The sequence below is a fragment of the Arachis ipaensis genome, chromosome B6 (genome assembly GCF_059453495.1).
Source record: "Arachis ipaensis isolate K30076 ecotype BB chromosome B6, ASM5945349v1, whole genome shotgun sequence".
NCBI lineage: Eukaryota > Viridiplantae > Streptophyta > Magnoliopsida > Fabales > Fabaceae > Arachis > Arachis ipaensis.
Genome location: NC_142441.1, coordinates 11,932,254 through 11,947,295, shown reverse-complemented (window position 1 = coordinate 11,947,295; position 15,042 = coordinate 11,932,254). Strand labels below are relative to the sequence as shown.

Sequence of the window (15,042 nt, the reverse complement as noted above, 5' to 3'; positions counted from 1 at the left end):
TTGCCAGAAGGGTGAATGTATCTAATAGAGATAAAGAATGTAATATAACAGATCAAGATTAAGTCATAATTGTTAAGTGATAGTCAAGTCTAACTTATTTTCAATTCTGTTATTCTATTTTCTGTTTCAACTGAATTGTGGTAGCTTGCTTTATATAATAGAGTTGCTTCATCTAATGTACAGACATCCAATTACTCAATGATAGATCAATAATTCATTTGGTCTCTTTGTTTCATTGAAAACTCTTTCATTGATGAGGTTATTGGCTACTGTTGGATACTTGGATTTTTGCCATTAAAAGACATCCCAATGGCCAAATCATGAAGTATAAGGCTCGTTTGGTGGCCAAAGGCAATCATTAAATAAAAGGAATCGATTATGATCAAACATTTGCTCCTGTGATCAAACCCTCTACAATTCGGGTGGTGCTTTCTTTGGCCCTGAGCTTTCATTGGACAATCAGACAGCTAGATTTCAATAATGCTTTTTTTGAATGAGGATCTTAAGGAACTTGTCTACATGTCTTAACTACCAGGCTTCCAGCAAGGTAATTCATCATATGTATGTAAGTTAAATAAATCTATTTATGGCCTTAAACAAGCTCCTCGAGTTTGGTTTCTGAAATTGGCCTCAACTCTTGCTTTTTTTGGTTTCTATAGAACAAGATCAGATCCTTCCTTATTTGTTAAATCCTCTGGTGATATTATTCTTTACATTTTAGTTTATGTTGATGATCTTCTTATTACACGTAATAATAACAGAGTCATTCAAACCACCATTACTCAATTGAACAATGACTTCTCTTTAAAGGATCTTGAAGAATTTAGCTACTTCTTTGGGATAGAAGCTACTAAATTATCCTCAAATTCTTTCCATTTGTCTCTATCAAAATATATACACTCACTGTTAGAAAAGGCTAACATGCTAAACTCCAAAGGAGTTCCTACTCCTATGGTCACAAATTTAAAACTCACAAATCAGGGAGATGATGAATTTGATAATCCATATCTATATAGGTCTGTAGTAGGATCATTGCAATATGCAATTCTTACTAGGCTTGAGATCTCCTTTTCAGTAAATAAGGTTAGTCAGTATATGCAACAACCGTTTCTCACACATTGGAAATGTGTAAAGAGGATTTTGCGATACTTGGCTGGCACTATTGATCAAGGACTATTGTTTCATGCTTCTACTGATTTAAGGCTATTTGGTTTTACAGATTCCAATTGGGGGTCTAATATTGATGATCGAAGATCTACTTGTGGATATGGAATCTATTTGGGATCGAATCTTGTTTCATGGTCAAGTAAGAAATAATGATACGAGCCCTATGGAACAAACTGAGAACTGTCATATGCCAATTGGTCCAATTACAAGAGCAACAACTAAGAGAATAAAAGAAGGTTTTGCAAACATGGCTAAATCATGTGTTCAGGAGATGCATCAAGAATTGGGCAAGACAATGATTAACGATTATCAAAAGCCACACGTCTTACTATTTTACAAGATGCATTGAAGACTCTCATTAGTCAAGATGAATTAAAAGAGACATCACTTTCTTAGAATTTATTCTATGTTTATTTTATTTTTGTTATTTGTTTGTTTTAGGCCCAATTATGATTTGGCCCATATTTTATTCTAGTGAACTTATGAGTTAGGGATTTAAATTTAAGAGGTATAAAAACCCTCTAAACCCTGGTAGCCATTTTTTTAATTTTTGATGAATGAAATTTTCTTTGAGTTTCTTTGAGAAACTTGGGTGTGAACAGGTGAGGTAGAGTGATTCCCTTAACTGTTGCATCAGGAAATCAAATTGAGGTAGAGGAGTCCCTTTCTTTGATCTTCCATCTTATCCTGGGTTACGTTCCGTATCATTTGGTATCAGATTTCAGGTATTAGATTAATTTTCATTAGTCTACGTTCATCCTTTCTGTGTTCTACATAAACTTTATCCTTCCGTCTGTGTTCATCGTTATTCTTTTTGTCCTTCCCTTGAGTACCAAAAAAAAAAAAAAAAAAAAAATCCAGCCACGCATAGTCACTTTATCCTTCATCGTTATTCTTTTGTCCTTCCCTTGAGTACCAAAAAAAAAAAAAAAAAAATTCCAACCACGCATAGTCACTTTATCTTTCCGTCTGTGTTCATCGTTATTCTTTTTGTCATTCCCTTGAGTATCAAAAAAAAAAAAAAAAAAAGAGTACATACTTGAGAGTACATACTTTGAAGTTTACACAGTAGCACTCAAGCAAAAAAAAAAAAAAAAAAAAACAAAACAAAAAAACAAAACAAAGCAACAATCTCAAAAAAAAAAAAAATCATTACGTACGTTATTATTATTATTCTTATTCTTATTATTTTTATTTTTTTTAATTATTATTATTCTGATCTTTTGTCTTTTGTGTCTTTGTCCCTTTTATTATTCTATTCATCTTTTCCTCTTATCGTTGCGTCGGATTTTCTCTATCTTTTATTTTTATTTGCTTTCTAAAGTGCAACAGTCAAAGAGATTCAAGAGTGGTAAAAGGCAAGAGTGGTAAGTTCAATAGAGGGTAAAAGCCAATTTTGAGAATAAACACGAGTGTCCATCTTTGAGTGAAACACGGAGTGAGTGCTTGTGAGGTTCTTTTATACTATTTTTGTTACAGGTTCATTGTTATGGCAGCTCATTCTGAAGATACTGTAGTGGACATGGAATTGATGCAAAGGGCCATTCAACACTTAACTAATCGCTTGACTGAATTGGAAGCATGGAAGCAAGAGGTGACACAGACACTATCCAAGATTGCTAAACAAGGACCTTTCCGGAATCGGCGTCAGAATCATGTACCTTCTGATGATGACTCTGATGGGGTTATAACACCTCGACATAAAAGTCAAGATAGCAATATCAACGCCATCAAGATGCAAATACCACCATTCAAAGGGAGAAATGATCCTGAAGTTTATTTGGAGTGGGAACGTAAGGTGGAAAGAATTTTTGCTTGCCATAATTACTCTGAGGAAAAGAAGGTTCGTTTGGCAGCAGTTGCATTCTCTGACTATGCCTTGCTTTGGTGGGATGAACTAGTGAAGACACGACGGCGGAATGATGATCACCCTATAGAGTCTTGGGATCTTATGAAACGCCTCATGAAGAAACGATTTGTGCCTTCGTACTACTACAGGGAAGTGCATCAGAAGTTACATCGACTGACTCAAGGCTCCAAGTCCGTTGAAGACTACCATAAGGAAATGGAAATGCTTATGATTACTGCCAACATAGAAGAGGACACTGAGGTTACTATGGCACGATTTGTGGGTGGTTTGAATAGAGCAATTGCTGATGTGGTGGAGTTACATCATTATGTGGAGATAGATGATTTGGTCAGTATGGCAATGAAGGTGGAGAGGCAACAACAAAGAAGAGCACCAAGAGGATTATCGCATGCTAATCCAAAGTGGGAGTCTCGTAGTGCTGACACAACAAAGACTAAGGGTGTTGAATCCAATGCATTGCTTGATGCTACGAAGAAGAAAGGTAATTCTAACTCTTCTTCTGCTACTTCTAGACATCGAGATATTAAATGCTTCAAGTGTCATGGTATGGGTCATTATGCTAGTGATTGCCCAAATAGGAGATTGATGGTTATTAGAGGAGATGATATTGTGTCTGATTCTGATCGTGGTGATGACTCTGATCATAATAGCATGCCATCTTTGGAGGATTGTTCTGATGGAGATGTTGAGTATGCAGTCCATGGTGAATCTCTTGTTGTTAGACGTGCTTTGAATTTACAGGTGAAAGAAGAAAGTCTAGAGCAACGCCACAATCTTTTTCACACTAGATGTTTGGTGGGTGAAAAAGTGTGTAGTTTAATTATTGATGGTGGGAGTTGGACTAATGTGGCTAGTACACTTATGGTGGAGAAATTGGGTTTGACATGTGTTCGACATCCTAAACCATATACGTTGCAGTGGTTGAATGACAGTGGAGAGATCAAGGTTGACAAACAGGTGACAATTGCATTCTCTGTTGGCAAGTATGTTGATGAGGCCTTGTGTGATGTGGTGCCAATGCAAGCTTGTCATTTATTATTGGGGCGACCTTGGCAGTTCGACCGTCGCGCATTTCATGATGGTTATACAAATCGATTCTCCTTTGATTTTAATGGTCGCAAGATCACTCTTGCTCCTTTATCACCTAAGGAGGTTTACCTTGACCAGTTGAAGCTTCAACAGGATACCAAGGGGAACATGGGATGTGAGATAACAGAAAAATCTGAGAGAAAAGAGGCTATGAGTGAAAAGAATATAGCAAAAGGCCCAAAGGTGAGTGAAAAGAAAGAAAAGAGTCCATGTCCTGAGAGTAGTACAAATACAAAAAAAAATTAAGAAAGTTGAGAGCAAATTGTGTTTCTTTGCAAAAGAGAGAGATTTAAAGAGTGCTTTAATAGGCAAGAAAGCTTTGTTTATGGTTCGATTTAGGGATACTTTATTCTCTGACACTGACCTTAACCCAAATTTGCCAAATAGCTTTGTCTCTTTGTTGCAGGCATTTGCCGATGTCTTCCCTACTGACGTACCACGTGGTTTGCCTCCATTACGTGGGATTGAGCACCAAATCGATTTTATTCCTGGTGCTAGCATTCCTAATAGACCAGCCTATAGGAGTAATCCTGAAGAGACAAAGGAACTTCAAAGGCAAGTAGAGGAGTTATTAGCCAAAGGTCACATCCGGGAGAGTATGAGTCCATGTGCTGTACCAGTTTTGTTGGTTCCAAAGAAGGATGGTACTTGGCGAATGTGTGTCGATTGTCGCGCAGTCAATAAAATTACGGTAAAGTATCGTTATCCTATCCCTAGGTTAGATGACATGCTTGATGAGTTATATGGTGCATGTATATTCACTAAAATTGATTTAAAAAGTGGGTATCATCAAATTCGAATGAACCCAGGGGATGAATGGAAAACTGCATTTAAAACAAAACATGGGTTATATGAGTGGTTAGTAATGCCTTTTGGGTTAACTAATGCCCCTAGTACTTTTATGCGTCTGATGAACCATGTTTTGCGAGACTTTTTGGGTAAATTTGTTGTTGTTTATTTTGATGATATTCTCATTTATAGCACTTGTTTGGATGACCACTTGTCACATGTTTCAGCTGTTTTGGAAGTGCTTCGACAAGAGAAATTATATGCTAATCTTAAAAAGTGCACTTTTTGTATTGATCGAGTTATATTTCTTGGTTTTGTTGTGAGTGCGAGTGGAATTGAAGTTGATGAGGAAAAGGTAAAGGCTATTCGTGAATGGCCAACGCCTAAGAATGCTTCTGAGGTACGAAGTTTTCATGGGTTAGCTGGGTTTTATAGAAGATTTGTGAAAAATTTTTCTACCATTGCTGCGCCTCTCACAGAGGTCATAAAAAAGGATGTTGGATTTAAATGGGAAAGGGAACAAGACATTGCATTTCATACCCTAAAAGACTGTTTGTGTTCTGCTCCTATTCTTGTTTTACCTAACTTTGATAAAACCTTTGAAATTGAATGTGATGCTTCTGGGATTGGTATAGGTGCTGTTTTAATGCAGGAAAAACGAGCCATTGCCTTCTTCAGTGAAAAGTTGAATTTAGCTCAGCGTAAATATTCAACATATGACAAAGAATTATATGCTTTGGTTCGGGCTTTAGAGGTTTGGCAACACTACCTCTTACCTAAGGAGTTTGTGATTCACACGGATCATGAATCTTTGAAGCACTTAAAAGGACAAGGTAAGCTTGCTAAAAGACATGCTAAATGGGTGGAATTTATTGAAACATTTCCCTATGTTATTGCCTTTAAACAAGGTAAAGATAATGTCGTTGCTGATGCTTTATCTCGGAGGTATGCTTTGATTACTACACTTACCTCTAAGTTATTGGGCTTTGAGTTTTTCAAGGAGTTGTATGTCACTGATTCTGACTTTTCTGCTATTTATGCCTCTTGTGAACATAGTGCATTTAACAAATTTTATAGACATGAAGGTTTTCTGTTTCGTGGTAATAGAATTTGTGTGCCTGCTTGTTCTATGCGGGACTTACTTGTTCTTGAATCACATAATGGGGGTTTGATGGGTCATTTTGGTGTGCATAAGACATTGGATGTATTATCTGAACATTTTTACTGGCCCCGCATGCGTAGAGATGTTGAAAAATTTTGTGCTAAATGTGTTGCATGTAAACAGGCTAAATCTAAGTCTTTACCACATGGTTTGTATGCCCCTTTACCTGTTCCTATGCATCCGTGGGTTGATATCTCTATGGATTTTGTTCTTGGTTTGCCTCGAACAAGAAAAGGTCGAGATAGCATTTTTGTTGTGGTAGACAGATTTAGTAAAATGGCTCATTTTATTGCATGCCATAAAACTGATGATGCGACAAATATTGCTGATCTATTCTTTCGAGAGGTTGTGCGTTTGCATGGTGTTCCCCAAACTATTGTTTCTGATCGTGACGTCAAATTTTTGAGTCATTTTTGGAAAGTTTTATGGGGTAAATTAGGCACAAAATTATTATACTCTACTACTTGTCATCCTCAAACTGATGGTCAAACTGAAGTAGTAAATAGAACATTAGGGACCTTATTACGTGCTGTTGTTGGTAAGAATTTGAAAACTTGGGAAGATTGTTTACCTTTTATTGAGTTTGCTTATAATAGAACTACTCATTCTTCTACTGGGTTTTCTCCTTTTGAACTTGTTTATGGTTTTAATCCTTTAACTGTTTTGGACTTATTACCTTTGCCTTTGAGTGATATTGTTAGCTTGGATGCAGAAGGTAAAGCTGAAAAGGTTAAAGCAATGCACTTGAAAGCACGTGAATCGCTTGAACAGAAAAATAAGTTGATAGCCCAACGGGTGAATAAAGGTCGAAGACAACTTATCTTTGAACCTGGTGACTGGGTATGGGTTCATTTGAGAAAAGAGAGATTTCCTACTCAAAGAAAATCCAAGTTAGACCCTAGGGGTGATGGTCCATTTCAAGTGCTTGAAAGGGTCAATGACAATGCTTACAAGATTGACCTTCCAGGTGAGTATAATGTATCAGCTACTTTTAATGTCTCTGACCTATCTCCTTTTGCTTGTGATGCAGATTCGAGGTCGAATCTTTTTCAGGAGGGAGGGAATGATACGAGCCCTATGGAACAAACTGAGAACTGTCATATGCCAATTGGTCCAATTACAAGAGCAACAACTAAGAGAATAAAAGAAGGTTTTGCAAACATGGCTAAATCATGTGTTCAGGAGATGCATCAAGAATTGGGCAAGACAATGATTAACGATTATCAAAAGCCACACGTCTTACTATTTTACAAGATGCATTGAAGACTCTCATTAGTCAAGATGAATTAAAAGAGACATCACTTTCTTAGAATTTATTCTATGTTTATTTTATTTTTGTTATTTGTTTGTTTTAGGCCCAATTATGATTTGGCCCATATTTTATTCTAGTGAACTTATGAGTTAGGGATTTAAATTTAAGAGGTATAAAAACCCTCTAAACCCTGGTAGCCATTTTTTTAATTTTTGATGAATGAAATTTTCTTTGAGTTTCTTTGAGAAACTTGGGTGTGAACAGGTGAGGTAGAGTGATTCCCTTAACTGTTGCATCAGGAAATCAAATTGAGGTAGAGGAGTCCCTTTCTTTGATCTTCCATCTTATCCTGGGTTACGTTCCGTATCAAATAATCTTCAGTTAGCCGGTCTAGCACAGAAGCTGAATATCGCGGGTTAGCTGTAGTAGATTCTAAAATCATCTGGCTACCAAATTTATTGAAGGAACTTCGCATTCCACTCTCTTGTACTCCCACTCTTTTCTGTGACAACATCAATACTGTGTTGCTTGCTGAAAATTCTGTTCTTCATAACAGGACAAAACACTTTGACTTGGATATGCATTTTGTCCATGAGAGGGTTATTCAAAATCACTTGAAGGTTGTTCAGTGTTCACATTCCCTCTACAGAACAGGTTGCTGACATTTTCACTAAGGCCTTATCAGCTCCTACCTTTGAGAAATTTCATTTCAAACTCAAGGTTATTTCCAAAATCACCATGAGTTTGAAGGAGGGTAATAGAGATAAAGAATGTAATATAACAGATCAAGGTCAAGTCATAGTTGTTAAGTGATAGTCAAGTCTATCTTATTTTCAATTCTATTATTCTATTTTCTGTTTTAATAGAATTATGGTTGCTTGCTATATATAGGAGAGTTGCTTCATCTAATAATGTACAGACATTCAATTACTCAATGATAGATCAACAATTCATTTCGTCTCTTTGTTTCATTGAAAACTCTTTTAGTGTCCATTAGAACAAACAAATCGTGTGTACACGTAACTCATTAAATAATTTAGGTGTAATTGTGACCACCATGTAAATTTTCAAGTGTACTTTTGTCTATTCTTTCTTTCATTGGAAGTATTAGGTAAAACCACACATAAGAATAGTTGGTTTTTAGTTTGCGTATGATTTTTTTTATTTACGGTATCTTTCAATTCGAAAGATCAAGGACTAATTTGTCGCAAATCTGAATTTCATTCAAGGATCAATGGATTGCTACATATACATAATAGAATTTGAACCTCCAACGTTTAAACAAATAAGTGAACTAACTATTCGACCAACCTAATTTTGCATATGATTTTGTTTCAAGCGAAATATGGAATAATAGTACAATTTGTTATATTAAAAAAAAAAAAAGATATGGTGTAACTGAAAAAACGAAGAGGACAAATTCCAGCCAAACAAATACGTGGACTGGAAGAAAGCGTTTTAAAAAATTTGAAACAAATTAAAAATGTAATTTGATATTAAAAATTGCTTTTAAAAAAAACTAAAAAAAAGTTAGAAATTCACTCCAGCGATGAGAGAACACCCGAGCGATTAAACCAAAATAAAAAATAAAAAATAAAAAAATAAAAAATCACCTATGATCTCCATATTTGAAATTTCACTTCATTGCAAATGATATTCAAATTTGTTATCCCAGAATGGCAAAAGAATGGCATCACTCTTGCCAATTTTCCCATGCACAGTGGCTTCCTAAAAATCTGAAAGTACAACCTCAGTTGAAGTACTTAGGCATTTAATTCAAGTCAAATTACAAGAACTTAGTTTGCCAAAAAGAAAAAAAGATTACAAAATTATAATTCATTATATCTGGACTCCCCACCATTAGATTGATATCTTTTGTAATCTGCACTGAAAATACTATTTAAGTTTTGAATTTAACTAATATGTGCTCTAAGACCGCATGATAAGCTTATCATTATTGAAAGATTTTAATTTTTTTCTCATTTAATAAATGCAAAACAAATGTATTAAAAACTTAAATTTTTTGTATTTCTAATAAATAAAAACTTTCTCAATTTATAATCTTATCATGTCCACTTAAGAACACAAGATATAGATAAACCCTTAAGTTTTTTTTTTTAGGGTTTGTGGAATGGTACCGTATAACACATTTCGTTCCTAATAGGAATTTTGGTGTCAAAAACCTATTACACTATACCTCTACAGTTAATCACCCTTGTCTTTCTTCTCTATGTGCAACGATAATTAATTACCTTAATGTAAGTGTTTATTGGTGGCTTGGTGTGTAAAATTGAGCACAAGACTGTGTCAGCACTGAATTCGAACAGCACCACTCTCTGACTTAATGAACTTGGGCTTCCTGACGACCTGTTCCAAGCACTGAATAACATCTCCAATCTGGAAATCGTACCAATCACTGATAACTAATCCACACTCATTACCCTTCTTCACAGTATCCACATCCTGCTTCTCCCGCTTAAGAGATGCACAATTTCCTTCGAACACGACTTCCCCGCTTCTCAGGAGCCTCATGGTTCCTGTCCTCACCACAAAACCTTCTACAACCCGACAACCGGCTATCTTAACATCAGGTCCCTTTGACTTGCTCCCTTTCACTTCAAAGATGTTCAGCACCTCTGCCTGCCCAGCCACCTGGGTCTCAAAAGTACCAGGGGCCTTCTCTATTATCAAATTTCCTATGTCCTCCAAAAGATGGTAAATAACACGGTGCAGAATCAACTGCAATTAAGCCAAACTGATATTCATATCAAAACAAATTCAAAGTTGTAATGTCACGGAATCTTAATCTCCATTGCACTAGTTAGAGTACCTTGATACTGGCACGAGTTGCTGCCTGACTAAGAGCAGTGGGTGGATTCTTGATATTGAATCCGACTATGCACGCACCACAAGCTTGTGCTAAGTCCACGTCAGATTGAGAGATGGGCCCAACACCAACATGAACAACATTCACCAGAACCTGACAACAAAATACAACTTGCTTAGCAGCGAATACTAGATATATCCAACTTTTTTCTCTACAAGATAGTTATAGTTTGGAAGCCTGATTATTGGACATTGAAAGTTCATTTATCACTTCTGTCAGTGACATATTTTGTTTAAAGCTCATTTACTTGAAAAAAAGATATCTTTACGTACCTGAGAACTATTTAAAGTTCTCAATGCATCTGTGACAGCTTGAACAGTTCCCTGAACATCTGCCTTTACTATTATTGGCATCTCAACCCTCTGCGGAACCTCCTCTGATGACTCCAATGTAGATGGGATGCCCTCATTCAACTTCCTCCTAAGTCTATCCTCCTCAAATTTCCTTGTCCTACCAGAACTAAGCATTCTGGCTCGCTCCTCAGAATGAACAACAATAACATCATCACCAGCCATTGGCAACCCTCGAAGCCCTTCAATTTCAACAGGCATTGCAGGTGTTGCTCGTTGAGTTAACCTTCCCACCATGTCTTTAATAGCTCTTATTCTTCCCCACTCTGAGCCTACAACCACATACTGACCACAAGTTAAGGTCCCTGCTTTAACTATGGTAGTTATCAATGGACCGCGTCCTTTGTCAAGCCTTGCTTCTACCACATAAGCTTGAGCAGGCCCATCAATTCGTGCCTTCAGATCCATCATTTCGGCTTGAAGGAGTAAAGCTTCCTCTAGGTTATCCAGTCCGGTTTTTTGAAGTGCTGAAACTTCAATGACCTGAATGTCACCACCCATTTCCTCCAACATCAAGCCCTCTGAAGCAAGCTGCAGTTTTACTTTCTCAGGATTTGCACCTGGTTTATCACATTTATTAATTGCAACAACAATTGGTACATTAGCTGCTTTTGCATGGGACATGGCTTCGAGTGTTTGAGGCATCACTCCATCATCTGCAGCAACAACTAGCACTACTATATCTGTGACTGCTGCACCTCTTGCTCGCATTGCACTAAATGCAGCATGACCAGGGGTGTCAAGGAATGTGATTGATGCCCCAGATGGCATGACCACCACAAAAGCACCAAGATGTTGAGTTATGCCACCAGCCTCTCTGGCTGCCACTGATGTTTGTCGCAAGGCATCGAGAAGAGAAGTTTTACCATGATCAACATGGCCCATCACTGTTACAACTGGAGGGCGTGGTACAATTTCAGTACCCTCAACTGAATGTAACCTCTTAACGTTGACTCCAACTTCCTGCAGCAGCAAGAAAATTATATGAACAAAAAATCAAGAAATAGAAACTAAAAAGGAAGTGTATCATATGGCAAATTAAGACAAAATAAGATTGACTATGAAGGCAAAAAAATTAAACGTGTAAAAATATATGTGTAAGGCTACATTGACAATTTAAATTAAAGTAAATTACTCCCTCATTTCTCAAATAAACAAGATATCAAATATGTTTCAATCTTGGCTTAAATATTATGGGGACCAGAACCAAGAAATGGGTATTTTATAGGACCAAAAGCTTATTTAAGCCTTCAATTTTAGAGTAAGTTATTTTACAAAATTACATGGATATTTTCATTCCAACTATTCCCTCTCTTAGTTAATTACTCTTCCAAATTATTAAACAAATAATTGGTACTTGCTAGCTTTTCTAAAAGGGCAGGGAATCGTAAAAAAGTTAAGCCTTGGAGATGTACACTTATGTGAGCATGGAGGGAGCAACATCAAAAACTAACGTATTCATACTTTTGGCCCAGTCTTACCTGTTTCTTCCCTAGGTTTTTTTGAAAAAAAAATAACACGAACTGACAACCCAACTTTGGGATCAATATGGGGCTAGTTTCTAGTCTTCACTAATTTAACATTATCTAAGAAGGGAAATACCATTGCAGCAAGCTCTGCAGTATCCATGCTGAGAGGTTCAAACTCTGATTCAACCTTTTCACCAACATTTGTGAGGATATCCTGCAAAGAAGATACTGATTTTCCAGTACGCTTTGCCAGTTCAACAAGGGTCATGCCTTCAAATACTTCTACTGTTTTATCAGGATTAGATTTGGGTGCTTTGACATTACGAGGGACATATCGAGCTTCAACAGGTGGCTGGTTCCTACCTTCCTTTCTTACATACTTCTCCTTCTTTGGGGCCTTCAACCCAAATGCCTCATCACCTCTTCTTGCCCAAACTTCCGGACTAGCATGGAAGCACCTATATCGTAAACAAACTCATTACCTCTACCCTTTCTAAATATAAGCATTTTCTTTTTGCATATAAGTCAATCATTATAAGTTTACAAGGTTGTAGTTTTCAAATAACGTCACTTTCTTTCTTTCAGGTCTAATCAAATATATATATCATTTGACATTTTCAACCGCAGCTCAAAAATGCTGAACACTTAATATCTAGACTATTTATAATAGGTTTAATTGCATATCTCTAAAGACGGCCTAAGCGGCTAAGCCTAATCTTTCAAAGCCCAAATAACCTTATGGTCTATACTAGACTAAATCTCATTAAAAAGCTACAAGCTACTCATGTGACTACTTATTATATAGGAAATTATTTAATAGAAGTTGAAACAGACTGAAACTAAAACGCAAAAAATAGTGTTTTAAAGAAGCTGCTACCTTGTCCCCTAAGCAAATCAGCTAAACAACTAAACCATGGCTAAAATGGCTTGACAATCACAGAAGGGAGGAGAGATGAAGGCATCTCCAAGTGAATGTTGAATTGTTATCAAAGTTTTCCAAAAAGAACTCTTCAAATCAGCATCTACATCGAACAATGGGAGACCATATCCCATATGCCGTGCAAGCGCACAACTTTACTTAATGTAAGATCATGATTCTCTCAACCAATATTCCATGCAAATGCTATCGTCATTCTACTAGCTAAACTATGATGTTACAAATGTTTCTTCTGAAACTTGAAATTTGAACACTATCTTACCGTATATCACCTTTAGTCCCACTGAAAAAACTAGCCACTCCCACAGATGTGTGGCTGATGAGGTCTGCGTCAAGTAGTTATAAGAATTTGTAAGTTTATAACATACAAGTGCAGGAGATATAATATTAAAAGCATAAAGCATTAATTTAATTACCTGGCATGCATCTTGCTGATGCATAAACAGATTGTGCAGTATAAATAGGTCCACTGCTTGACCCTGCCACACGCCTAAATGAAGATGTATTCAAAGCTCTAGAAATATTCATATAAATTCTCTGCACTCAGGTATTAAACAGTACATTGTCAGTAAATAAAATTATGTCTTTAAATTGTATGGCATAGCATTATTTATGGGAACAGCCTGATCTCCTGCAAGCTGTGTAACCTTTTCTTTTTTTAATGAAAATAATATACTATAAAATTAAAAGATAACTTACCTTCTTTCCAAGCTCCAGCCACGCCATTCATAAGTATAATAGATCTGCAAAATTAAACAAATTGCAATATATTTAAAAAACAATAGACAGGGAAAATGATGGAAGTAATTGGCAGCTCATTAATGGTGGATTTCTTCATTCATCAGGAATAACCACAAAAAAATCACACATTTCATATAGTTAGTGGAATAAGTAAACACAAAAGTGGGTAAAAAGCCAAAATCCAACACACGTTTTTCAAATTTCAGTTTATGCACAATAAATTGGGAAGTTAATAAATTGAGATGGTGCTATGGATAAAGACCAATAGAAGTTGTACAATGAAAATCACTGCATGTTCTGCAACAATCATATCATATTAGATCAAACTTAAATCCCCCCCCCCCCTCTCTCTCTCTCTCTTCCAAAAAAAGCTTAGAGAATGAACCCCTTCCGATTACAGGGAAGTCATATGACATAATTTAGCATCCTTTGCAAATTGCAATGGCAAAAGCAATGTGATGTGAATAGAGGACTGTAAGGAAAGGCCCTATTCTTATCTCTTGTAGCTTGTAAGAGACAAGCTGGGCAACAAGGCCAAAAACCAAATGAAGGTGAAGCAGGTTTGAGAACCCAGAAATCCAAAACAAGTGGCATCCATAGAGCGTTGTATACTTGGTTCATAAATAATGGAATAACGTACACAAATTGAAGCATTAACTACTACATTCCATATCTGTATAATGGACTCACGGAAACCAAATCCAAATTCCAAACCACCAACACTTCCGTAGCATAACATATTGGAAACTAGCAATTCAAGCATAGAGTCTGGAACGATAACAGAGCAGTGTAAAAAGAAGAAAGAAAACGGGAATTTGTTGGTTAAACAGAGAGAAGAAAAGACCTGTGTGTGCGCGTGAAGAAGAGAGGATTGCGTTTTAAGGCGGTTGTTGATGATTATGGTGGTGGTGGGCGGTGGGTGTATGGCAGAGCGAGGAACGGCTAAAGGAAGAGTACGTCGAGCAAAGAGGCTACTACCACCGCCAAAGCCACGACCAAGATTTCTTTTTTGGACGAGCCACGACCAAGATCTACTCTATTTTATTTATATACTTTTTTGTAAAGAGACCATTTCTTACTTTAAAGATGTTTTTTGGTCGCTTTACTTTAAAGTTTAAAGTTAAAAGATTAGATCGACTTACATTTAAAATATATATATATATATATATATATATATATATATATATTTCAAATAATAAACATGATATGTTAGTTTAAATTAAAAAAAAAATTAAACGATCTCTAACAATTATTTCAAAAGATGAGGTCTTAATAAAAAAATATTTTTTTTAATTTCTGTTTTTTATTTTTATGAGATTAATTAGTTTT

General features: G+C 36.2%; 1 protein-coding gene across 2 annotated transcripts; it reads right to left on the bottom strand.

The window, feature by feature from the left end:
• Nucleotides 1-9,066: 9,066 nt before the first annotated feature.
• Nucleotides 9,067-14,832, bottom strand: LOC107645999 (uncharacterized). 2 transcript variants are annotated; one of them, XM_016350166.3, is made up of 8 exons: nt 14,558-14,832; nt 13,672-13,715; nt 13,389-13,509; nt 13,235-13,298; nt 12,169-12,493; nt 10,489-11,529; nt 10,160-10,309; nt 9,067-10,068 (listed from the first exon to the last, which is right to left on the bottom strand). In XM_016350166.3, the coding sequence occupies exons 2-8, from the start codon at nt 13,696-13,698 to the stop codon at nt 9,637-9,639; spliced, it is 2,160 nt and encodes a 719-aa protein (XP_016205652.1). In that variant the 5' UTR covers nt 13,699-13,715; nt 14,558-14,832; the 3' UTR covers nt 9,067-9,636. The 2 variants fall into 2 exon arrangements, with proteins under 2 accessions (XP_016205652.1, XP_020959610.1); XM_021103951.2 differs by having other exon boundaries at nt 9,067-10,084; nt 14,558-14,795.
• Between the last annotated feature and the right edge of the window lie 210 nt (nt 14,833-15,042).

Bases quoted from the DNA above. Each gene is read 5' to 3' on its own strand.
- LOC107645999 (XM_016350166.3), bottom strand. From the start codon at position 13,698: ATGGCGTGGCTGGAGCTTGGAAAGAAG. The intron at 13,510-13,671 runs GTAAGTTATCTT...ACCTGAGTGCAG, and splicing joins GGCTGGAGCTTGGAAAGAAG to AGAATTTATATGAATATTTC. The intron at 12,494-13,234 runs GTAAGATAGTGT...TTTACGATATAG, and splicing joins GGGACTAAAGGTGATATACG to GTGCTTCCATGCTAGTCCGG.